This window comes from Eschrichtius robustus, chromosome 13 (assembly GCF_028021215.1).
Source record: "Eschrichtius robustus isolate mEscRob2 chromosome 13, mEscRob2.pri, whole genome shotgun sequence".
Classification (NCBI taxonomy): Eukaryota; Metazoa; Chordata; class Mammalia; order Artiodactyla; family Eschrichtiidae; genus Eschrichtius; species Eschrichtius robustus.
Window position 1 is genome coordinate 74,551,259 of NC_090836.1, and position 24,458 is coordinate 74,575,716.

Genomic DNA, 24,458 nt, shown 5'->3' on the forward strand with positions numbered 1-24,458 from the left:
TCATTGAATAGTGGGCCCACCCTCATCCAGTATGACCTCACCTTAACTGTAATTACACTGGCAAAGACCCTACTTCCAAATAAAGTCACATTCTGAGGTTTTTGATAGACATGAACTTTGGGGAGACATGAATCAACCCACTACACTGTCCCTAGGTATTTCCCCACATATGTGTGCTGATCAGTTCTCATTAGTACTGGAAACTGGATCCTCTACAGATCTGAGTTCTCTCTCAGCAGCTTTCTTCTCTCTGGTATTCTGCCCACTAATTCTAACCCCCTGGGCTTCTAGGGCTCCCAGCTCTATCTTCTCAACTCAGGGATCCAAGTGGATTCCACTCAGGTTCTCTCTTGCTGCACAGACTAAAAACTCTATCGAGGTACTAATCTCTCCAGGTAGGGCTCCCCTCATTTGTTTTTTTTCCTATCAGGCATTGTCCTTCTTTGCCTGATACTCAGCATATTAAAAGAAGTTTTATGTATATTGTCTATTTTTTAGTTGTTTAAGGCTAGAAGCAAAAGTTTTACTGAATTTTAACAGTCTTCTTGTCGTTTTTTCCCTGCTCTAACATTAGCATTATTCCATTTCACCTTACTTATCTAAAGTTTAAGAGGAAATTTAGACTAGTTCCCTATTCAGTTTTAAGTGACTGACATTACATGCAAGAACTATGCAAGAACTTTTTTTTTAAACAAAACCCCAAAATATTGTTCATGTTGCTATCCATGATAGTTCATTTCTGACCCTGGTTGGAATAAATTTTATTCAGATAATTTCTTTTATGCCCAACACATTCTTTGTGATTTTCACATAATTATCCTTTTTTTTCTCTCTCTCTTTTCCTTTTTTTTTTTAATTGAGGTATAGTTGATTTACAATGTGTTAGTTTCTGGTGTACAGCAAAGTAATTCAGTTTTACATAAATATATATATATATATATATTCTTTTTCAGATTTTTTTCCATTTTAGGTTATTACAAGATATTGAATATAGTTCCCTATGCTATACAGTAGGACCTTGTTTATCTGTTTTATCAATATATATAGTAGTGTGTATCTGTTAAACCCAGGCTCCTAATTTATCCCTTTCCCACCTTTTCCCCTTTGGTAACCATAAATTTGTTTTCCATGCCTGTGAGTCTGTTTCTGTTTTATAAATAAGTTCATTTGTATCATTATTTTAGATTCCACATGTAAGTGATACCATGTGATATTTGTCTTTCTCTGCCTGACTTACTTCACTAAGTATGATAATCTCGAGGTCTATCCATGTTGCTGCAAATGGCATTATTTCATTGTTTTTTTATGGCTGAGTAGTATTCCATTGTGTAATAATTATCCTTCTTAACAGCATTTTTTTTCTTTAAAAAATAATTACTTTTTAACTTCCAGCATTTCTACTTCTGAGTCTAGCCATGCTAAACTAAACAGCTCATTTAAGCATGATAGTATGGGAAATAAATTGAATTGTAGATAGATATTTTATATTTCCTTCTTCACTCCTTAGTTTCAGTGTTTTTGTTCTGTTTATCATTCCTTTTAGAGAATTTGAATCAACTGTTTTCCATCTCTAGTTCTACAATATGTAAATGTGGTTTATAGGTGTGAACGTATTTGTTTTGTATATGTGTGTGTGGATGACTGTATGGGGTATGTTATATATAAATATATATTTTCCAAATATAAGCATTTAAAAATGTGTGTGTGTGTATGTATTTGTGTGTGTTATATAAATTTTATTCTATTACCCTGTGAGGTTGATTGTAATATGATTTGACTTGCTTTGGCATGTACTCTTTGACTGCAGTTCAATTATTAAATCACCTATCCTAGATAAACTGTTGATTTTTTAAAATGAACTCTGAAAGTGGATTACAGGGGAAAAGCTTTGTATTCAGTTCTGTTGGTTATTTTGAGAATTCAAGTCCTGACTTTCAAGACTTAGTATTTTTCATATATGTATATATTCAAATATGAAAGTTTATAAAATATTATTCATTCAAAAACTATGTACTTTTTCTCAAGCATTTGATATTTTTAAGAAGACCAAGTCAAATAAGTAGTAGAGGTTGATTTTTCATTGGCTTATTCATTTTAAAATGAGAAATTGGGTTTGTAGAGGACTATATGTTAATATAGCCAATACAATTTAGAACATAGCCTAAGAAATAAAAATCTGAAATGATTCATTTAAATATACTTAAAAAAAAAATGATTTGACATAATTTGCAAACAATAGACTGAATGAAATGTACATTTAATGTATCATGGCCTATATAAACTAAGATATAAGCTTATATTAAGTAGAACACAAATAAAATGTTACATAGGGCTGTACAGTTACTCCTCTGTACTGGGAATTTGGTTTTTAGCTTTCTAGAAGTCTAAGCAAAGAGGAAAAGCCCATAGGTAATATAGTTTTCTCTGTTCGTGACAAAAGAAAAACATAGTAATTCTTTCTAGGAAGCATAAGTTTTATTAGCATTTAGTGGTGAAAGAAACTCTCATGTAGGAAAACATTGGTTAGTGTTCTCAGAAGCATTCATAAACACATGCAACAATGAATCTTATAAAACTTTTCTTATGACTTTTAATCAGAAGGTCATAATTTAATGAAAGCACTTCTGCAGAATGTCATAATATTATAGAATGCATGTCTGAATCATAATAATAAACTAAATATAGATAACCTACTTGCCCTTCAAACAGTTCTTCATAAATATCACTCCTCTCAACTAGGCATTTCGTAAAGGTTAGACAGTTTGAACTCTGGCAAGAATCTGAAATATCCATAAAAAATATTTGTCTTCGGTTTAACAAGATTACATGTAGACTATTGCTTTTATTATTATTGTTCAGTACTTTATTTATATCTGTTATATATTAACTTCGTGTTTAAAAAATGCTTTAGTTTAAATAACTTTTTTTTTTCATTCTTTATACAGGTTTGATAACCCGGCTGCTGTAAGCCCAACTCCTACAAGGCAGCTAACTTTTAACTACCTCCTTCCTGTGAATGCTTGGCTTTTGTTAAATCCTTCAGAGCTCTGCTGCGATTGGACCATGGGAACAATACCACTTATAGAGTCATTTCTAGATATTCGAAATCTTGCCACATTTATTTTTTTTTGCTTTTTGGGGGCTTTGGGAGTATTCGGTGTCAGGTACCCTGGTAATTCCTCCAAGACTGTTTTAATGGTAAGAAAGTTTCTTAAATTTTCAGGTGATATTATATTCAGTTTATTAATTAAGAGTGCCTTTAATTCATCAAAAGCATCTTTAAAGAACTACTGTCTTTCTTTGTTCATGTCATCCTAATTTATGAACTTACTTTAGGTTATCCTAGAATTATATATCAGAATTTGACTAATGCTGCACATTCAGCATATGAAACAAAGAGTGATTATGAATTTCCATAATTTGGTGGGAACTCTGAAATCATGAAGCATTCTTTTTAGCATCATTTTTTTTAAATATATTTCTTACCTTTACCCAACTAGATTTTACACTCTTTAAAGAAATGAGTCATATTATATACTTCTTTGTTTTCTTGGCACAGAGAAGAGTGTCATGTAAGATAAGCAACTAGAAATACATAGCTCTTTATTTTTCATTAGCAAGACTTTCATTACTCCCTGAGGTATTTCTTACTGTGTTCAGAGAACTCTGATTAAAGTCTTTTCTTGTTTTCTGAGATCTGTTTCTTTGTAATTTTCTTAACTCTGCCCTCACATCTTACTCCTAATAATTCTGTTGCCTCTTACTTTAAATTATGGAAGAAAATAATAATCTTTAACTTTTCTTGAGCATTTACTATATGCCAAAAAGTGGTTTTAATACTTTGTAAATATATTATTTCTGGCTGCAGCCACTAGATTCATTTATTCATTCAATAAAAATATTTGATTTTCAGCCTATGTACCAGGTAGCATTTTAGGCACTGAGTATATGATAATAAAAGGAAATACAGGGTCCCCATTTCTAGAGAACTTGCAGTCTAGAGAAATTTGAAAGAATATAGGATTTGAAAAAAGATCATATTTACTGTTATTTTTGGACCTGTTGAGTTTGAGGTACCTATGAAACAGTACGATGGAGATTTCGAATAGCACTTTGTGCCTGGAGTTCAGTGGCGAAGAGTGAGCTACATGTAAAAATTTGATTGATTACCATAGAGAAACTTGATAATTGCCGTAGAGATAGTAATTGAAACCAGGATGTGGAGAAGAAGGCCTATGGAGAGGTTATAGAGCAGCCTTTGTCAACTGGGATTTTGTCATTTTTCTTAGAGATGGTAACTAGCTGGCACCATTCTAGGTGTACAGAAGTTAATTCATACGCATAATGCATGCCTTAGAGTATTTGGTCTTAATTTTCCCTCAATAAATAGTTGAAGGGGCTTTATAGAATGAAAGAGAAGAAGCCTATATCTAGGTCTTGAAAAACTTCCACATTACATACCATATAAAGGAAAATGAACCTAAATGGGAGGTACTCCAAATGTACAGAAAGGTAGGAAAGTGTTTCAAGAAAGAGAATGGTCAACACTAACAGCTGCTGTCAAGTAGAGAAGTGAGATCAGTTGGATTTGACCTCTTTTAGGTGTATTAGTTACTTAAATGAAATTTATTTCTGTGGAGTGATTTGATTAGGAAGTGAGGAAGTGAAGATTGTTAGTGTAGGTAACCTGTAGGGGTGATTTAACTTTGAATATTTCAAAGGATGAGACAAGCTTGAATTTCCTAACTTAGGAAAGACAGCCAGTCAGGCAAGGGCTTCAAGTATAATAAACTGCTGATCTTCTGTAGGGCTTGGGGGAAGCACAGAGATCTGGAATTGATGGACCTTCAGAGGCTGGAGTGGGTTGATGGTGGGGGAAGACTATTGCTTGGTTGGCATGTAGAATCACTTTCATTGGAGCACTCAGTTGGCTGTCTTTTTCTGACACAAAGAGACATCACTAATGGGTTGGCTTACAAAAACATATTCATTGAGTTGAAATGTTGATATCACTAATGGGTTGGCTTACAAAAACATTCATTGAGTTGAAATGTTGATTAAGTGAGGTTACAACCAATTACTTGTTATCATGGCTCCAAAAATCTTTTCCTAAGATTGTGGGAACTTGTTTTATACTTAAGGGGCATAATGAATTGGGTAAGATAACTTAAAGATGTGTTGTCAGAAGAGAAGATTTTTAAGGTTGGAGAGGCAAGAGCATTTTTAACATAGGTAGGAAGTTCATAAGAAAGTGATTAAGTAAATGAAAGAAGAGATGATTGGTAGTGAGATTAGAGGTATAGAGCTCAGGTTTGGCCTGAGATAGATGGAGACACCGCTTATGGTTATAGGAAGGATGGAAATGAACATGAATGTGGATGTTGGTAGCTTTAGTAGTGGAGAATTGAAGGAATTCTTGTTTTATCGCTTTAGTTTTCTCTGAAAATTTGGAAGTGTGGTCACCTGCTGAAAGTGACATGGGTCAAAATTTTGAGAAAAGTAGTCAAGATTCAAAATAGTCAAAGACAGTGGGAGTGAGCCTACCAAAGAAACCTAGGAATCCTGAGCAGTCTTAATGATCAATCTGAAGTTGATCATGAGTTTATGATGATATTAATCTATTTTGCTTTGGGACTTTCTAGTAGTGCTTTGCTGCTCACATAAATAAAGACGAAGCACATATGTGGTATATGTGCTTTGGAATACATCCAAAGCCAGGGTTCTACTAAAAGAAAGGCAAAAAAGGAGGGGTGGGTAAATACAGAGTTTTGGCAAATAAAATAATGATTTGTGTAGTTCAAGCTGAATGAAAAATAGGATATTGTCAATGAAATAAACATTTATATTAATTAATTACATTAATTATGTTTTATATATATAAAAAAGGAACACTTGTGACCTTAGGTATAACTGCTTTAAGTATAGTCCTAAGCATACTTTTTTAAAACTTTTTTTTATTTGAAATATAGTTGATTTACAGTATTGTGTTAATTTCATAGAAAACAAACTTATGGCTTCCAAAGGGAAAGGGGAGGGAAGGGTGGGATAAATTCGGAGTATAGGATTAACAGATACAAACTACTGTACACAAAATAGATAGACAACAGGAAACTATATTCAATATCTTATAATAACCTATAATGGAAAATAATCTGAGAATATATATGTATAAAACTAAACATGCTATTTTTTAATGGTGATAATTTTCTGAAGATCTCTGAACAAGATACATAGATCAAAGGAGTATCTCAAATACCAGATACCATGTAAGCACTTATTAAATAAGATGTCATATGTATCTCAACAATAGTAGTAAATAGTTATTAATCCCCGATTTATTTATAATGAAATGAAGTCACAAGTTAATTTGAATAGTTCACCTTATGTTATATAACAAGAAGTGAAACAGATTTGCTTCCAAACTCTTGGCTTATTCCACTACCATCCTTCCTTTTTTTTTTTTTTTAAATTTATTTACTTATTTGTTTTTATTTTTGGCTGTGTTGGGTCTTTGCTGTGCGCAGGCTTTCTCTCGTTGGCGGCAAGCAGGGGCTACTCTTTGTTGTGGTGCACAGGCTTCTCATTGTCGTGGCATCTCGTTGCAGAGCATGGGCTCTAGGCACGCGGGCTTCAGTAGTTGTGGCTTGTGGGCTCTAGAGCACAGGCTCAGTAGTTGTGGTGCACGGGCTTAGTTGCTCCGCGGCATCAGGGATCTTCCCCGACCGGGGCTCGAACCCATGTCCCCTGCATTGGCAGGTGGATTCAAAACCACTGCGCCACTAGGGAAGCCCCCATCCTTCCTTTTAAGGAGAGTTTACATCACTGGAAGAAGGATATTATGTTCGTTACAGTAAACTTGGTTGGCATACATTAATAGCATATTATAACTTCTGAGTAAGTTAATCATTGAGACATTTCTTATTCAAGAACCAGTAGATTTTTTTGAGAGATGGTTTTTCTTTTTTGTGTAGCTTATGCATCAGTCTGTGATGCATCTTTGGCTGAATTTAACACTTTTAATTTTTTCCAGTGAAATTGCCTTAGGGCATCCATGAATTAATAGGGAATATATTTTTTTTAAAGGATCATGTATTTAGAAACAAATCTCTGTTTCACAGCTAGCTGGTTGTTTTTAATCAAGCACTTCTGGGAAGTGGAAAGTGAATTATGCACTCTTAATGTTTTACCTTTTTGATTAAAAAGAAAACACTAAAATTTCAGACATATAAATCGATATGATACTGAGCAATTCGATGGTAGTGCTTTTCTTCAGATTCAGTCTTTTGTATTATTACAAGTTATTAATTTGTGATTCATGGAGAAAGTATTCTTTTCACTGTATTTACATTTCTACATCGATTTTTACTAATAAAGGATGAAAAAGAAAAGGCATTCCTTCCTCTCAAACTCTTAGAGGACTCTCAAACTTCTGAAGCTGAAAGAACAACTTATTTATTCCATTAGGTACTATAAAACAAATCAGGGTAATGAAATATGGAAGCAGATGTCCATAGAAACAGATGTCCTAATGACAACCAACTTATTTCTTTCCATAAGTTATTTGTGTGCTAGTTATTTGTGTCTTATCTTTTGTAATGGCTTTGTAATCTGGAAACCATATGCCATCCCATTTTCAAAATGGCAAAAAGTCTAAGCATTTTGTGATGTTTATTTCTAACACAGTGTGCAGTGTTAGAATTTTAGAAATTCTTATAGAATAAAAGACTGTTGATTTAAAGGGGCCAGGTTTATTTTTATACATATACTAAGTCTCCGTTAAATGTATGTGACCCATCAGAATACTATGCAAAGTAACGCTGAAGTAATGTATAGAAGTAGTCTTCTGTCTTGTCTGAAACGTACCTTACCAATTTCCAGTATTACAGATAGTAGTAAAATAATAAAAACTGATATGTTTGGCTATTTTATCAACCTACAATTTATAGTTTTATTTTATTAAAACCTAATATATTTTCCTGTCAATTTATTTTTACCACAAGCACATAAGTTAGATATATAAAAATTACTGTTTTTTATTTTAGATATATTTTCAAAAAATATTTTTTATTTATTGATAATTGAGTGAGCCTTAGGTATAAGTTCTAGCATTCAAGAAGACTTCATTCCACCTTGCTGACATACCTCCTCATGTTTGTTGTTACCATCCTTAAGCGTCCTTTATGTTTAAATCAGTATCCTTTATAGTATTATTAAAAACGGTCCACCAGTACATTATCCAAATTAAATGATAAAATATTTGGATTTGACTGTTTATGTGCATATATTTTTTAATTTAATAAAATGTCTTTTTTTTCTTTGTAGGCACTTTGTTTAATGGCATTACCGTTTATTCCTGCATCAAACCTTTTTTTCCCAGTTGGATTTGTTGTTGCTGAGAGAGTATTATATGTTCCTAGCATGGGATTCTGTATTTTGGTAGCCCATGGATGGCAGAAAATATCAAACAAAAGGTGAATTAAAATGTTAGTGCATTTAATGCTTATTAACTGTAGAATTCAGTATGATACATTTAAGTATTTAAAATGTTTATTTAGTTTTTATAAGTCATATTTTATACCTTCTTGTTTTTCACATTGACAGTCTCCTCACTGTCTGTAATGCAGGTTAGAAAAGCTGCGTAACCCCTACCTCATCCTATGGTCTTCCTCATATTTATATAATTTTATTTTACAGCCTGAGACATAACAAACTTTCAGTCAGACCCAAATGCAAAATAGAATATTATTGAGGCTAAAGTTTCAGGTGATCATTGCTACTTCCATATGCAGTGAACTAAGATAACAGTCTTCTACCTTAAGTGAGTTATATCGGGTTAATATATGTAAAATGCATATAGAAGGCAATCTATAATTTCTTGCTTCATCGTAACCACCATGTCCTAATTGCCTTAAACCAATAGTTAAGGAACAGAATAGTCACTATCTCCTTTTTCTTACTTTCCAGTCACCCTTCAACCCACAGAATTCTGACTTCTCTCTACGTCACTTTACTAACATGTAACAAATTGCCTCTCATAGCTAAATCCAGTCAATGCTTTTATTTAAAGTTTATTTCCCTGGCATCTATAAAAAGTCTCTGTCCCGATTCTCTTCCACATTTGTTCATTTCTGCTCAGTTTTCAGATTCTCCCTGCTGCACCTGCTCTTTAAATATTTTTTATTTCTCAGAGTTTTACTAATAGCCATTTTCCTCACATTACATGTTCTCCCTGGATGATCTCATCCATGATTACAATTTTCAATGCCATCTACCAAACCTTTTCTCTTAGCTTCTATCCATATATCCAGTTATACTCACTACCAATTTTGGAGTGCCTGTCATGTACCAGCTCCAGGATACACTCTTTAGATTTTTCTCATTTAATCTTGACACTCCTTAACTCCATTTTGCACATTTGAAAATTGAAGCTCATACAAGTTACCTGAATTACACAAGACCACACAGCTAGTCAACAGCAGAGTCTTGATTCAGATTTACACCTGATTGCTTCCAATGTCCATGTTCCTTCTGATCCACGCACTGTTATCCTGGTTAAGTGGATCTATCGAAATGAAAGAAATTGAACTCTGTTACTGAGACAAAAAGCACAGACTCAGAGAACATTAGTACTATTAATACTAAATAAGATCATAGGGATTATTGAATTATAACCATCTTTTTAATTTTTTTATTTATTTTTTTTGAATTTTTGAATTTTATTTTTTTATACAGCAGGTTCTTATTAGTTATCCACTTTATACATATTAGTGTATATATGTCAATCCTAATCTCCCAATTCATCACACCCCCATCCCCACTCCCTGTCATTTACCCCCCCTTGGTGTCCATACGTTTGTTCTCTAAATCTGTGTCTCAGTTTCTGCCCTGCAAACCGGTTCATCTGTACCATTTTTCTAAGTTCCACATGTATGCGTTAATATACAATATTTCTTTTTCTCTTTCTGACTTACCTCACTCTGTATGATAGTCTCTAGATTCATCCACATCTCTACAAATGACCCAATTTCGTTCCTTTTTATGGCTGAGTAATATTCCATTGTATATATGTACCACATCTTCTTTATCCATTCATCTGTCGATGGGCATTTAGGTTGCTTCCATGACCTGGCTATTGTAAATAGTGCTGCAGTGAACATTGGGGTGCATGTGTCTTTTTTTTGTTTTGTTTTGTTTTAATGCAAATTTAATATACGGTAGTTAAATTAATCATTTTTCTCATTTTTTTTTAACATCTTTATTGGAGTATAATTGCTTTAGAGTGGTGTGTTAGTTTCTGCTTTATAACAAAGTGAATCAGTTATACATATACATATGTTCCCATATCTCTTCCCTCTTGCATCTCCCTCCCTCCCACCCTCCCTATCCCACCCCTCGAGGTGGTCACAAAGCACCGAGCTGATCTCCCTGTGCTATGTGGCTGCTTGCCACTACCTATCTATTTTACGTTTGGTAGTGTATATATGTCCATGCCACTCTCTCACTTTGTCACAGCTTACCCTTCCCCCTCCCCATATCCTCAAGTCCATTTTCTAGTAGGTCTGTGTCTTTCTTCCCATCTTGCCCCTAGGTTCTTCATGACCATTTTTTTTTTCTTAGATTCCATATATATATGTGTTAGCATATGGTATTTGTTTTTCTCTTTCTGACTTACTTCACTCTGTATAACAGACTCTAGGTCCATCCACCTCACTATAAATAACTCAATTTCGTTTCTTTTTATGGCTGAGTAGTATTCCATTGTATTATAATGTGCCACATCTTCTTTATCAATTCATCTGTTGATGGACACTTAGGTTGCTTCCATGTCCTGGCTATTGTAAATACAGCTGCAATGAACATTTTGGTACATGTCTCTTTTTGAATTATGGTTTTCTCAGGGTATATGCCCAGTAGTGGGATTGCTGGGTCGTATGGTAGTTCTATTTTTAGTTTTTTAAGGAACCTCCATACTGTTCTCCATAGTGGCTGTATCAATTTACATTCCCACCAACAGTGCAAGAGGGTTCCCTTTTCTCCACACCCTCTCCAGCATTTGTTGTTCGTAGATTTTCTGATGATGCCCATTCTCACTGGTATGAGGTGATACCTCATTGTAGTTTCGATTTGCATTTCTCTAATAATTTGTGATGTTGAGCAGCTTTTCATGTGCTTCTTGGCCATCTGTATGTCTTCTTTGGAGAAATGTCTATTTAGGTCTTCTGCCCATTTTTGGATTGGGTTCTTTGTTTTTTTAATATTGAGCTGCATGAGCTGTTTATATATTTTGGAGATTAATCCTTTGTCCGTTGATTCATTTGCAAATATTTTCTCCCATTCTAAGGGTTGTCTTTTTGTCTTGTTTATGGTTTCCTTTGCTGTGCAAAAGCTTTGAAGTTTCATTAGGTCACATTTGTTTATTTTTCTTTTAATTGCCATTACTCTAGGCAGTGGATCAGAAAAGATCTTGCTGTGATTTATGTCAAAGAGTGTTCTTCCTATGTTTTTCTCTAAGAGTTTTATAGTATCTGGTCTTACATTTAGGTCTCTAATCCATTTTGAGTTTATTTTTGTGTATGGTGTTAGGGAGTGTTCTAATTTCACTCTTTTACATGTAGCTGTCCAGTTTTCCCAGCACCACTTATTGAAGAGGCTGTCTTTTCTCCACTGTATATCCTTGCCTCCTTTGTCATAGATAAGTTGACCCTAGGTGCTTGGGTTATCTCTGGGCTTTCTATCCTGTTCTGTTGATCTCTATTTCTGTTTTTGTGACAGTACCATATTGTCTTGATTACTGTAGCTTTGTAGTATAGTCTGAAGTCAGGGAGTCTGATTCCTCCAGCTCCGTTTTTTTCCCTCAAGACTGCTGTGGCTATTCGGGGTCTTTTGTGTCTCCATACAAATTTTAAGATTTTTTGTTCTAGTTCTGTAAAAAATGCCATTGGTAATTTGATAGGGAATGCATTAAATCTGTAGATTGCTTTGGATAGTATAGTCATTTTCACAATATTGATTCTTCCAATCCAAGAACATGGTATATCTCTCCGTCTGTTGGTATCATCATTAATTTCTTTCATCAGTGTCTCATAGTTTTCTGCATACAGGTCTTTTGTCTCCCTAGGTAGATTTATTCCTAGGTATTTTATTCTTTTTGTTGCAATGGTAAATGGGAGTGTTTCCTTAATTTCTCTTTCACATTTTTCATCATTAGTGTATCAGAATGCAAGCGATATCTGCATTAATTTTGTATCCTGCAACTTTACCAAATTCATTGATTAGCTCTAGTAGTTTTCTGGTGGCATCTTTAGGGTTCTCTATGTATAGTCTCATGTCATCTGCAAACAGTGACAGTTTTACTTCTTCTTTTCCAATTTGTATTCTTTTTATTTCTTTTTCTTCTCTGATTGCTGTGGCTAGGACTTCCAAAACTATGTTGAATATAGTGGTGAGAGGGGACATCCTTGTCTTGTTCCTGATCTTGCAGGAAATGCTTTCAGTTTTTCACCATTGAGAATGATGTTTGCTGTGGGTTTGTCATATACGGCCTTTATGATGTTGAGGTAGGTTCCCTCTGTGCCCACTTTCTGGAGAGCTTTTATCATAAATGGGGTGTTGAATTTTGTCCAAAGCTTTTTCTGCATCTATTGAGATGATCATATGGTTTTTATTCTTCAATTTGTTAATATGGTGTATCACATTGATTGATTTGCATATATTGAAGAATCCTTGCATCCCTGGGATAAATCCCACTTGATCATGGTGTATGATCCTTTTAATGTATTGTTGGATTTTGTTTGCTAGTATTTTGTTGAGGGTTTTTGCATCTATATTCATCAGTGATATTGGCCTGTAATTTTCTTTTTTTGTAGTATCTTTGGCTGGGTATCAGGGTGATGGTAGCCTCATAGAATGAGTTTGGGGGTGTTCCTTCCTCTGCAATTTTTTGGAAGAGTTTGAGAAGGTTGGGTGTTAGCTCTTCTCTAAATGTTTGATAGAATTCACCTGTGAAGCCATCTGGTCCTGGACTTTTGTTTGTTGGAAGATTTTTAATCACAGTTTCAATTTCATTACTTGTGATTGGTCTGTTCATATTTTCTATTTCTTCCTGATTCAGTCTTGGAAGGTTATACCTTTCTAAGAACTTGTCCATTTCTTCCAGGTTGTCCATTTTATTGGCATAGAGTTGCTTGTAGTAGTCTCTTAGGATGCTTTGTATTTCTGCGGTGTCTGTTGTAACTTCTCCTTTTTCATTTCTAATTTTATTGATTTGAGTCCGTCCTCTCACTCTTTTTCTTGATGAGTCTGGCTAATGGTTTATCAATTATGTTTATCTTCTCAAAGAACCAGCTTTAGTTTTATTGATCTTTGCTATTGTTTTCTTTGTTTCTATTTCATTGATTTCTGCTCTGATCTTTATGATTTCTTTCCTTCTGCTAAGTTTGGATTTTGTTTGTTCTTCTTTCTCTAGTTCCTTTAAGTGTAAGGTTAGATTGTTTATTTGAGATTTTTCTTATTTCTTGAGGTAGGCTTGCATTGCTATAAACTTCTCTCTTAGAACTGCTTTTGCTGCATCCCATAGTTTTTGGGTCATCCTGTTTTCATTGTCATTTTTCTCTAGTTGTTTTTTGATTTCCTCATTGATTTCTTCAGTGATCTCTTGGTTATTTAGTAACATATTGTTTAGCCTCCACGTGTTTCTGTTTTTTACGTTTTTATCCCTGTAATTGATTTCTAATCTCCTAATGCTGTTGTCAGAAAACATGCTTGATATGGTTTCAATTTTCTTAAATTTACTGAGGCTTGATTTGTTACCCAAGATGTTATCTATCCTGGAGAATGTTCCATGCACACTTGGGAAGAATGTGTAATCTGCTGTTTTTGGATGGAATGTCCTATAAATATCAATTAAATCTATCTGATCTATTGTGTCATTTAAAGCTGTGTTTCCTTATTTATTTTCATTTTGGATGATCTGTCCATTGGTATAAGTGAGATGTTAAAGTCCCCCTCTATTACTGTGTTACTGTCGATTTCCTCTTTTAGAGCTGTTAGCAGTTGCCTTATGTATTGAGGTGCTCCTATGTTGGGTGCATATCTGTTTCTAATTGTTATATCTTCTTCTTGGATTCGTCCCTTGATCATTATGTGGTGTCCTTCCTTGTCTCTTGTAACATTATTTATTTTAAAGTCTATTTTGTCTGATATGAGAATTGCTACTCCAGCTTTCTTTGGATTTCCATTTGCATGGAATATCTTTTTCCATCTCCTCACTTTCAGTCTGTATGTGTCCCTAGGTCTGAAGTGGGTCTCTTGTAGACAGCATATATATGGGTCTTGTTTTTGTATCCATTCAGCAAGCCTGTGTCTTTTGGTTGGAGCATTTAATCCATTCACGTTTAAGGTAATTATCGATATGTGTGTTCCTATGACCATTTTCTTAATTGTTCTGGGTTTGTTTTTGTAGGTCCTTTTCTTCTCTTGTGTTTCCCACTTAGAGAAGTTCCTTTAGCATTTGTTGTAGAGCTGGTTTGGTGGTGCTGAATTCTCTTAGTTCTTGCTTGTCTGTAAAGCTTTTGATTCCTCCATAGAAACTCAATGAGATCCTTGCTGGGTAGAGTAATCTTGGTTGTAGGATCTTCCCTTTCATCACTTTATCATGCCACTCCCTTCTGGCTTGTATAGTTTCTGCTCAGAAATCAGCTCTTAAACTTATGGGAGTTCCCTTGTATGTTATTTGTCGTTTTTCCCTTCCTGCTTTCAGTAATTTTTCTTTGTCTTTAATTTTTGCCAATTTGATTACTATGTGTCTCGTCTTGTGTCTCCTTGGGTTTATCCTGTATGGGACTCTCTGCGCTTCCTGGACTTAGGTGGCTATTTCCTTTCCCATGTTAGGGAAGTTTTTGACTCTAATCTCTTCAAATATTTTCTCGGGTCCCTTCTCTCTCTCTTCTCCTTCTGGCACCCCTATAGTGTGAATGTTGTTGTGTTTAATGTTGTCCCAGAGGTCTCTTAGGCTGTCTTCATTTCTTTTCATTCCTTTTTCTTTATTCTGTTCCACAGCAGTGAATTCCACCATTCTGTCTTCCAGGTCACTTATCCTTTCTTCTGCCTCAGTTATTCTGCTATTGATTCCCTCTAGTGTAGTTTTCATTTCAGTTATTGTATTGTTCATCTCTGTTTGTTTGTTCTTTAATTCTTCTAGGTCTTTGTTAAACATTTCTTGCATCTTCTCTATCTTTGCCTCCATTCTTTTTCCGAGGTCCTGGATCATCTTCACTATCATTATTCTGAATTCTTTTTCTGGAAGGTTGCCTATCTCCACTTCATTTAGTTGTTTTTCTGGGGTTTTATCTTGTTCCTTCATCTCGTACATAGCCCTCTGCCTTTTCATCTTGTCTATCTTTCTGTGAATGTGGTTTTTGTTCCACAGGCTGCAGGATTGTAGTTCTTCTTGCTTCTGCTCTCTGCCCTCTGGTGGATGAGGCTGTCTAAGAGGCTTTGCAAGTTTCCTGATGGGAGGGACTGGTGATGGGTAGAGCTCAGTAAAACTTTAATCTGCTTCTCTACTGATGGGTGGGGCTCAGTTCCCTCTCTGTTGGTTGTATGGCCTGAGGCGACCCAACACTGGAGCCTACCCAGCTCTTTGGTGGGGCTAATGGCAGACTCTGGGAGGGCTCACTCCAAGGAGTACTTCCCAGAACTTCTGCTGCCAGTGTCCTTGTCCTCATGGTGAGCGACAGCCACACCCTGCCTCTGCAGGAGACCCTCCAACACTAGCAGGTAGGTCTGGTTCAGTCTCCTATGGGGTCACTGCTCCTTCCCCTGGGTCCCAGTGCGCACACTACTTTGTGTGTGTCCTCCAAGAGTAGAGTCTCTGTTTCCCCCAGTCCTGTCGAAGTCCTGCAGTCAAATCCCGCTAGCCTTCAAAGTCTGATTCTCTAGGAATTCCTCTCCCATTGCTGGACCCCCAGGTTGGGAAGCCTGACATGGGGCTTAGAACCTTCTCTCCATTGGGTGGACTTCTGTGGTATAAGTGTTCTCCAGTTTGTTAGTCACCTACCCAGGAGTTACGGGATTTGATTTTATCGTGATTGCACCCCTCCTACTATCTCATTGGCTTCTCCTTTGTCTTTGGATGTGGGGTATCTTTTTGGTGACTTCCAGTGTCTTCCTGTCGATGATTGTTCAGCAGTTGTGATTCCGGTGCTCTCACAAGAGGGGTTGAGAGCACATCCTTCTACTCTACCATCTTGAGCTGATCTCTCCATAACCATCATTTTTAAATGAGAAATTCAGTCCCAAGTGATTAACCTAAAGCTATATAAGTAACTTACATCTATTTTATAGTTAATTTTACTATGACTTTTAATAAATAATTCTAGTTTTAAAATGTAAAATTCTTCAAGAATACCATGATAATCTGTGGTGTTTATTGTAAACAATAATGTTTTTAAATATAGCCAGGGATAAGATTGACCCTTTATAAACACTACTAAGAATATTCAAGTTATAGGTAAATGGTACAAAAGAACTCTAAGTATAAAAATTCACAATTAAAAATTGGTTGTATCAATTTTTTGTCATTAAATGTAAACAAAACTTTTGAAATAAAGGCAAATATTGAAATATTTAATGTAATTGAAGACTGAAGTATAAGTGTATAAGTGTTCATAACATTTAATTTTTTTGGTGTTGTTCCCTCTCAAGTTGGATGATTATTAGAACAATCCCTAATCTTTAGAATAAATTCAAACATTATATTTAGAGATATTTAGCATATTTCTTACCTCTGTTTTGGTGATGTAGACAATGTTTTATTGTTCTGCTTTTTTTTTTCTTAAATAGTGTATTAAAAAAGTTATCCTGGGTTTGTCTGTCTATGGTGATACTCACTCATGCCTTAAAAACACTCCATAGAAATTGGGATTGGGAGTCTGAATATACGCTGTTTATGTCAGCCTTGAAGGTAAAGTATTATTCAGAATATGTCATCAGTTATTTCTTATAGCCATCCCTGATACAGTGTTTTAACTTTACTTTAGCTAGGCAATTAACTGTCAATGTTAAGTACTTCACCAAAAAATTAATAAAAAGAATTTGTTCTTTGTAATATATACCATAACTAGTGCCCTGACTAGTACTTAGGTGTATGTCTAGAGCATATGTGAATAATTGCACAAATGCTATACTGTTGTTAGACACTCAAATGATAAAATGTTTAAATATGAATGCTTTGTTTCATTGGTTCTTAAGGTGCACCTTTTTATTTATTTATTTATTTTTACCTTTTAACGTCTCTGAAATCAGAATAAATCTTACAGTAAAAGGCATCTTACAATTAATTAGTGACCTTTTTTCTTTCTTAATGGTACATAAAATAATGGTGAGCCTTATAATTGATGGCATCTTAGATTGAATGAAATAAAATACATGGCAAAAAATGGTGCCCTGGGCTTCCCTGGTGGCGCAGTGGTTGGGAGTCTGCCTGCCAGTGCGGGGGACACGGGTTCGAGCCCTGGTCTGGGAGGATCCCGCATGCCGCGGAGCGACTGGGCCCGTGAGCCACGGTTGCTGGGCCTGCGCGTCTGGAGCCTGTGCTCCGCGGCGGGAGAGGCCGCGATAGTGGGAGGCCCACGCGCTGCGATGAGGAGTGGCCCCCGATTGCCGCAGCTGGAGAGGGCCCTCGCACAGAGGCGAGGACCCAACACAGCCATAAATAAATAAAAATAAATAAATAAATAAAAATTTAAAAAAAAAAAGAAAGAAAGAAAAAAGTGGTCAAGTACTTAAAAAAAAAAATAAAGCTAATATTTAAAAAAAAAAAAATGGTGCCCTTCCATATGGAGAATAACCAATGGTTATAATACTGTAGGAAAGATAGAAACTGACAGAAAGGAGTGATACTGCATTTTTATAGAATGGACAGCGTAAATGCGAATGAGTCACAAAATTTGTTTTCTGCAAAAGTTATAAGCAGTGATTTTTTTTCAGATGCTCCCTCTCTTCAGATCTCTAAATTCTTAACTTCCTTTTGGCTGTTTCTGTACTCTCCAGGGTTCCCATTACCATAGTAGACTACATAAATAGCTTTATGTCGAGCCTCAAAATAAGTCATCAGTGCAGTGTTTAAACATATTCACTTGTTCAAATTCTGTCTTTCCCTAAAGAACATAAATAATAGAGCAGGAGTTTTCAAACAGTTCTATGTTTTGATGAAATAAAAGTGTTAGTAAAATTTTAATATGTAAAGTAGATAAACTGTGGTTTTAGTATTTTAATGTTGAAAGGGAGGAGAGGGTAAACTTCATGAAGCAGTGTTCTTTTGACTTCTTCCTTATCTCCATGGAACACTCCATTCCTAATAATATACCAAACAGATATCTATGTTAATTGGCGTTGTATGTATACATGCACACACACATATATATACACATTTTTTTTTCTGGGAGAAATCGGAATGATTATTTTCCAGTTTTATTGAGACATAATTGACATATAACTTTGTCTTTAAGGTGTACAATATAATGATTATATGCATGTGTGTGTGTGTATATATATATAAAATGACTACCAGAATAAGTTAACATCCATCACCTCATATAGTTAGTTTTTTTTCTTGTGATGAGAACTTTTAAGATCTATTCTGTTACCAACTTTCAAATATGCAATACAATATTGTTAACTATAGTCACCATGCTGTACATTACATCCTCAGACCTTACTTATAACTAGAAGTTTGTGCCTTTTTACCCACTTCATCTGTTCATGGACATTTCTGTGGGGTGCTCCATTCCTAATAGTATACCAAACAAAATCTGTGTTAATTAGACTCATTTTTTTTTAATTTAACTAATTTCTATCTGTACTTCCGTATTTAAGGTAAATAAAAATAATGCCAAATTATGGAATAATGTGGGTCATGCTCTGGAAAATGAAAAGAACTTTGAGAGAGCTTTGAAATACTTCTTACAGGCTACCCATGTTCAGCCAGGTAAGCATTATTAACTAATAAAGCTATTGTAGTAGTTTATTGTCTTTTAAAAAACATGATTATATTTGTGGAAAATAGGTAGAGTTTATTTTCAAGCTTTATCCCAACTGACTGGAATGGTACAGTGTTTGGTGCTGGCTTATTTTTGAATTGGATTATATGTTAGAGCTATTTATATCAGACATTTAAGGAGTCTTTTTTAAACAGAGTTGTTGGGTGGCACTGGTGAGCAATTTTGGTGAAGGGGTAGATGCAAAAGCTTGATAGTAGTGAGTTTAAGAGAGTGGGAGAAGAATAATTGGAGACAGTTGATATTAAAAACTCTTTTAAAGGGTGTTGATAAGAAATGTTGGTGCTGAATATGGGGTCAAGAGAGGGTAGTAGGATGATGGGTTTTTCTGGAATTTGGGGGTTTTGTTTTAAGGTGAGAGAAGCAAAACGTGTGTGACTAATCCATTGAAGCTGGGAAAAATAATAATTCACGGTGGGGAACCGAAGTACTGGGTCAATGTCCTTGAACAGATGAGAATAGATAAATAGGATCTAGTGCTCAGGGTGAGGATTTCATTCAGTCAACTGAACCAATAGTTAACCTGTGGTAACCGGGAAAGCAGAGTGTAGAGACATGATATAGGCAGGTGAATAATAGATGAATAGCTTCTGGAAGTTGTCCTTCGTTTGCTTCTGTTTTCTCAGTGAAATAGAAAGTAAAATCAACAGTAGAGTGTGGGGAAGGGAGAGGAAGTGCTGGAAATCTAAGACCAGGAGAGGGTCTGAAGTAGTCATCTAGGACATAGCTTCACAAACTTTAATGTACCTGTAAATCACCTGGAGATCATATGGTTCATGTTCTGATATATAGAGATTTAGAGTAGGGCTTGAATTTCTGCATTTCTAATAAGTTCCTAGGTGATACTTAGCCCATGAATCACGTGCTGAGAAACAAAGATCTAGGAAAATGTATAGAGTAGGAAAATATGGTATGATTGTCAAGCAGCTCTAACACCCTACTTGAGGTTAGCAATACTTAATTACAATTAAACCAGTTGATGTGGTTAAAAGTTTTCTCCCACTACTTTATAAGTGCAGTGGTACAGGCATGGAGAATTTGGTTAAACAGGTTTAGAATTTTGTCAGATGTGTATTACTAAACAAAGGGATAAGGGAATATTGAGACACAACCTAAGCTGGTTATGAAGGGATGTGAGAGAGATTGAAAGATGAGGAAAAGGTGATCAGATCAGTCGTTTATAGATCTGAAAAATTGTTGGTGTCTGAGTAGGGTCTAGCTAGAGCACTTTTAGTTTTCAGTGTTCCAGGATATGTACCAAACGTGGCCGCCACCTTCCAAGTACAATCATTACTTTCCATTCAGTATGATGACCAAAAAGTACTTCCCCACACATACATTTCTAAATATACTCGGAGGGGTGGGGATTGGTGGGCAGTGCCCCCTATATTTCGACTAGATATGACTGTGGCCATTGAACTGACTAGTTAAAGGAGAATGGAGGTGAAAATTATTGGAAGAAAGGATATCAAGGCAACTATTGGAAGATACATCTATATAGATTTTGAAATTACTAAGAATTTTGACAACTGTGTGATGTTGGAAAGAACAACAAGGAACCAGGAGCTATATATGAGATTGGTGACTGCAATAAGGAGGGATAGTGGATAATAGAGTTTAATGATCTGAAATTCAGAGATGAGTGATTTTAAGGAATTACAGTGGTCTGGAAGTGGTAAAGATCAAGGAGGACACCTAACTCCAGGCCCAGTGTTGCAAGGGATAAGAAAAAGACCACAGTCACCACTTGGAAAAGCTGCCAGTGTCCCCAAGGCAAAGCCAAATTCCAGTTAGAGAATGTTGTAGAAATATATTACTGATGGTCTAGCTATCTTTACAATTTTACCTCCCCTGGCTCTTCATGTAGTTTAGTTTTTCTTGAAATCTAGGGTACATGTCATGAGCTTCCTCACCTCTTTGCGTTTGTTCGTGTTCTTCCTTGAGCCTGGAATTCCTCCCTTCTCCTTTCCTTCCCATCCACCTTCTACCATACCCTACCGATCTTTTGCAACCCATCTCATATGGCTTCTTTTCTAAACAAAACAAAATAAACCCTCCTATCTTTCCAGTTAGAAGCAAATATTTCTCATCTTCAAGACTCCTTGCAACTTTTGTATCTTTTCTGTGATATTTGTTATTTAAATGTTCGTTTAAAATATTTATTTATTTAAACTATCTATGTATTTAAACTGAGGAGCTTCCTAGGGGCAGCATGAACATCTGATTCATCTTCATAGGCCCTGCATCACCTAGCATAGTCTTACACACAGTCAGTGGTCACTAACTGTGGCAGTTTGAATTCATTGCTTTCTGAAGCCTTTTAGGTTCATTCTGGGAGTTTTTAAAAAGAGAAGCAAAGTCATCTTTATGTCAGACACACAGGGACCTGGAGACTTAGAAGACGATATTTAGGCTCCTTCAGCCCTATCTTTTCCATTTCTAAGTTGGGACAGTAATTTCTATCTCATTGTATTGTTGTCAGGACGAAATGAAATCGTGTTGGTGGGTGGGTGTGATTGTGGATGTTTAGTTTAAAATCATTTTTCCTATCATTGTCAGTTGTCACTTTTGGCTGTTTTTAAGATACTTACTTGAATCTGTCTCCTTTAGTTAGTATGACTTACCTACCATACTCTCAAAATTGCTGTCTCTAATAAAAAGTGGGCTAGGAAAACAGGCAAATCATTTTATTACAATTTATTATGAAAAAGTACATAATCTTGGAAAAATTGAATTTGTCATTCAGAGACTTCTTGGCTCATTCTGTGTTTTTCAGCTGTGTTCTTCATAGATAGATTTGACAGCTAAAACGACATGTAGGGAAGGAAATCAAGAGTCTTTTTTGTCCCTGTTAGATATACAGATGGAGATAGAACTATAAGTCTGGAGATAAGGGGAATGGTCAGGACTAGAGATAAAAATTTGAAGTAACAAGCATATAGATGGTATTTAAAACCCTAGAACAGTATAGGATCACAGAGAGTAGAGATTCTTAACATTTAAAGTAGCTTAAAAAAAAAAAAAGACATTCAGTCTGAAGGCTTTTCTTGCTTAGCCAGAATAAAAATATAAACTATACAATGGTCTTTGACCAGGCGACATGAATGTCATGTTAGACAAACAGTTGATTACGGTCTTTTGTTTGTTTGTCTTGGTGGTTACAAGTTTTTTGAAAAAAATCAATTCACAAGATAAAATTTTTGCAAATTGAATTACAGTTTCCATAAACACCTTTATAAGACGAGGGTAGGTTTTTCTCGAGAAACACCAGATTTCTCCAAGGTTTATTTTTGCCTTAAAATCAATGATTTCATTTTTATCTAACTTCAAATCTTTGAAACGAAAATAATCATGCACTTGTAGTTCAACTTTGATGCCATCAAGGTAGAAATGATTTTTAGAGTTTTCAGGAGTTTCCAGACATTTATAAATTTATCTTTTTAAATAAATTGACAAATTTGTGCATAGGAAATAACTGGAAAGCAACACATGTGCCTGGGCCATCAGTGTGACAGTACTTAACTTCACTGTTGGTAGCTGAAGAATTATTAGGCACAGAGTTGCCTGATACTTGCCAGTCCTCGTTTACATTGAATTAAAGACAGACTGCTAGATTCAGGCTGCTGTTGGTTTGGATAGGGCACTCATAATAGCAAGATTGTTTTTTGAAATTATGTAGCTTTTTAGTCATTCAAATGTAATTGATTTTTATATCTTGCCTGCTTTCTTACCTTTTTTTTTTTTCGAATATAGATTTACCTTACCAGTAATGCTGTTTCCTCCTAGAATCTTAAACTTTGTAACTTATTTTAAAAATTGCTTAAAAATTATGTTTCATTTTATTAGCTGGGTTGTGTAGTTTTTTTGATGCTAAATGCTATCTAATTGCTATCTTTGTTCTTTGAGAAAGTAAGGGTGCCTTACTCTAGTGTCTGTGGTCTTCACTGATGACAGTATCTCCTTGCCATAGTTCTAAGAACCTGATTAGTAGGTAGTAATTTGCCTTGTCTTTCATCCTAATGGATAACCTCTTTTCTAAGGTTGGTTGGGGCTCCTTTCAGTAACATTTTAAATACTTACCTGACATAATTTCACTTTTATTTACTTAAACTTTCAGTTTGTTCTTTTCTTAGATTAAATTTTTACTGTATAAATAATTTTTTCAGGTTCTATATACCCTTAGTTTTTTCTGGGTAACTTTCTGATCTCTATAGTAAATGGTATAGATTTATCTGATGTTTAAAAAAAAAGAGCTTAGATAAACAAGGTCCTATTGTATATAGCACAGGGAACTATATTCGATATCCTGTGATAAACCGTAATGGAAAAGAATAGGAAAAAGAATGTATATATGTATAACTGAGTCACTTTGCTGTACAGCAGTAATTAACACAACACTGTAATTCAACTATACTTCAATAAAAAAAAGTTTTGTTAAAAAGAGCTTTATAAGAGCAAAAACTCTATATGCTCTTGGTAATGCAATGTATTTCAACCTTGGCTCTACATCAGAATTGCCTCTGAAACTTTTTAAAAACATTTTTGCAATCCTATTCCTGAAGATTCTATTTTGATCAAGCTGCGTAGGGTAAGGTATCTGAATTTTTCAAAGCTACACAAGTATTCTGAATTGCAGCCAGTATTGGGAAGCCTTTTTTCTTCTTCTTTTCTTCTTTTTTTTTTTTTTTTTTGGCTTGACTGCCTCCTGAGACCCCATGAGATTCAGCAAAATGTCTAAAAACAAGAAATCAACCTCTTTCCCCCAATCCTGTCCCCTAGTTCTCTAACTAAACCCATATGGCATCTGACAGTTTTTGTGCAGTGCACACAATTGCCAACCTGAAACATAATTTAGCAAGATCTTAGGACTGTTACTCTCCTCCTAGGGGAATGCCTAAAATATATATGCTTGGCCCCTATGTGTCCTGGGAGTTGCAGGCAGAGAACTATTCCACAATTGCAATATCATCATCGGTGTCACAGGCAAGTAGTAATCATAATTTGAAACCTTGTCATGTCTGTTAGAGATTCATGTTGAGTAAAATTTGTCTAATTTAAGATCTCCCTTCTTTCTATCTTTATTCCAAAGCTTTGAAATATTTACTGGGAAGTATATCTTAAAACTAGTGTGCAGTGAACCCTCATCTTTTTTATTTAAATTGTATATTTTTCTATCCCTGAATAAATTTGCTGAGGATTCGATATTAAGACAACCTTTTTAAAAGTTTTAATTAAATTATGTGGGAATGTATCATCATTTAAGAGATCTGGGCTACTGCATCTTAAGTAATACTATAGAATCCAGATAACTTGCACTCCAACCACATTCACAAAAATTTTTAAAAACAAAGTCACAAAGTTTTTTTCACAGCCTCTTTACCCCTATGCCACCATGGATTC

The 24,458-nt window shown here is 35.1% G+C and overlaps 1 protein-coding gene across 1 annotated transcript in view; it reads left to right on the top strand.

Annotated features, from left to right (window-relative positions):
• Positions 1-24,458, top strand: part of TMTC3 (transmembrane O-mannosyltransferase targeting cadherins 3) — a 62,025-nt gene that overhangs the window by 28,318 nt on the left and 9,249 nt on the right. The window contains exons 7-10 of the mRNA XM_068561775.1: positions 2,946-3,198; positions 8,323-8,471; positions 16,843-16,963; positions 18,877-18,988. Coding sequence (XP_068417876.1) covers positions 2,946-3,198; positions 8,323-8,471; positions 16,843-16,963; positions 18,877-18,988 — 635 coding nt within the window. The remainder of the gene's footprint in view (positions 1-2,945; positions 3,199-8,322; positions 8,472-16,842; positions 16,964-18,876; positions 18,989-24,458) is intronic.